Source organism: Nicotiana tomentosiformis, chromosome 3 (assembly GCF_000390325.3).
Source record: "Nicotiana tomentosiformis chromosome 3, ASM39032v3, whole genome shotgun sequence".
Lineage (NCBI taxonomy): Eukaryota > Viridiplantae > Streptophyta > Magnoliopsida > Solanales > Solanaceae > Nicotiana > Nicotiana tomentosiformis.
In genome coordinates, this window is record NC_090814.1 from 98,701,187 (window position 1) to 98,703,709 (window position 2,523).

At 34.6% G+C, this 2,523-nt stretch overlaps 1 protein-coding gene across 1 annotated transcript; it reads right to left on the minus strand.

Moving 5' to 3' along the window:
- Positions 1-396: 396 nt before the first annotated feature.
- On the minus strand, positions 397-2,008 carry LOC104096420 (bidirectional sugar transporter SWEET11-like). Its single transcript, XM_009602783.4, has 4 exons — positions 1,889-2,008; positions 1,488-1,524; positions 989-1,199; positions 397-889 (listed from the first exon to the last, which is right to left on the minus strand). The coding sequence occupies exons 1-4, from the start codon at positions 1,929-1,931 to the stop codon at positions 698-700; spliced, it is 483 nt and encodes a 160-aa protein (XP_009601078.1). The 5' UTR covers positions 1,932-2,008; the 3' UTR covers positions 397-697.
- Positions 2,009-2,523: the final 515 nt, after the last annotated feature.

Here is a 2,523-nt window from a genome sequence, read left to right on the forward strand (position 1 = left end):
ATTGGTCGGTTTCCAGTTTTAAAGCTCGATGCGGGTTTGATATTGATGCCGACTCGGGGTCCGGTAATGACTTGGGCTCGGTATTGGCAGGCATCTGGCCCTTAAGCTCGATTCCATCATATCTTATCATAGTTCGATTCGGATCCGAGCTCGATAATAACTTGGAGCTCGGTATTTGACCTGTCCCTGAAACTTGAAGCACGTTTGTGCCTTTTTGGATCCCATCTCGATATTATGAAGACTTTCTTCGGTCCACTATGTTTCCATCTTGATCAGACGTACGAAGGCCGAAATCAATTTCGACCGTATACACAAACTTAATTATGACACAACATATACCCAATTCCCATCAAATTCGATCCTATGATGGGAAGCATTACCAGAGGCGAACTCAGAATATCAATTAATACAGTGGAAATTTTAATTTGTTGACATAATACTCCCTCCATTTTAATTTATGTGAACCTATTTTCTTTTTAGTCCGTGCAAAAAAGAATGACCTATTTCCCTATTTGGAAACAATTTACCTTTATGCAATGATTTATAGCCACATAAAATATATGTGCCTCATTTTACACCACAAATTCAAATGTCTTCTATCTTTTCTTAAATTCCGTGCCAGTCAAATGGATTCACATAAATTGAAATGGAGGGAGTAATACAGATGGTGCATGTAAACTTAAAGGTTCACAAAGTCTTAGGCCTGCACAGTTTGCAGCTTGGGCAGCTTCTCTTCTTTAGCTGCTGCAAACACGCATAAGGAGAAAACAAGGCAAACCCATCCAACCACTTGCCCACGAGCGACACCTTTGAATAGAAACTGAGCAATGAGGATAATTGCACCAAATCCACCAACCACTGTTAAAAGAAGCATCTTCACTGTTTGGATCTGCGTTTATCAGACTGTGACAAATTATTCCTTTTCTTTCTTCGTATTAAGAGAGAAATAATTAAAGAGAGAGACAAAAGTAACTCTTGAAAAACTTACCCTGGCTTTCTTTGGTGCGTAGAAAAGGTAAAAACCAACGTAAATAGTTTCAATGAAGACCCCAAAGGAGTTTATAGTGATGAGAAGGGTCGTGTTGGTCTTGAGAAATGCATAGTATATCCAAAGCATGGAACTGAATAGAGCAATCACATACGGAATTGATTGATAGCCTTCTGTTGATTTCTTCTTGTAAATTTTATAAAATGTAGGCCTACAAGTGAATAAGTATGCAATTACTCAAATGACTATAGTAATAATAGAAAAAAAATTTAATAAGGGTGTTCAAATTTTTAACACCCTTTACTATTGGCCTATACAAGGGTGTTCAAAGTCTATTTTTAATCAATAATAAGTAATATTTTACCTTATACGTAATATAATTTTTCGGAGAATGGTGATCAGTTGACCATGGCTAACATAGCTTCGCTTCTGACTATAGTCTAGAGCAAACACACCGTATAAAATAAAGTAAAACGAATACGGGCAACAGCTAACTTACAGTGGAGAGAGAAAAACAATAAACGAGACAATATTTCCTGCAAGATAGAAAACTTAAGGGGTCAACAAAAGAAATTCTTGATAAAATAATGATTAATTGGAAGAGATAAAATACCCCCAAAGATCCATGCAATGATTAAATTATGTACGTTAATGATTGAGGATACGCCAGTACGATGAAATGATTAATTGACACTTCCACTAAGATATTGTTTGGATTTGTCTATAAATTAAGTCATAATATAATTGTTATTGGCCCACTATTGACCAATATTTATTTCCTAGCTATTACTGTAGAAATTAAAGGAAGAAAGAATAAGAAGCGAGAATGACCATATATATCTACCGTAAGATCCTACAAAGTTAACACGGATACTAAAGGAACAAGAAAACGTGATTTACCACGGACACCAAAAGCAAATGCCCAGTGGCCAGAAATAGCCATCTTTGTTTTTTCCAAAAATGGAAACTCCTCTCTTTGCTAATCTCTCACTCACAAACAATTGCAAGACTTGCTAGTTTTGATTGACAATGAAATGAAGAGGGCTCAGTTCACATATTTATATAGCAACTCTAGAAGTAGGGGTGTTTATGGTTCGGTTTGGATCGATTTTTTCCTAAAAAGAAATCAAACCAATTAAGTCGGTTCTTAAAATATTGGAACCAAACCAAACCAATTAAGTCAGTTTTTTATCGATCCGGTTTTTGTCAATTTTTCGGATTTTTCGATTATTTATCGTTTTTCTTAAATATGAGACATACACTACCAAACACATATTTCGGCGACTATATTTTCAACTTAACACTATCAAACCAATTGCTCTTTGAGAAATCTATAATTTACCAAGATATATTGATGATAATTGAATCAAATAGTGATGAATACTTTAAGTACTCAATTAAAAATCGATTATTTTTAACATGAAATAAATTGGTTTACATAGCAAAAGAAAACTACAAATCAAACCAGAATGTAAAGGTAAAGAACTAGATTATTATAATAGCAAAGGACTAGACTAAAAATACAAACGACTAAT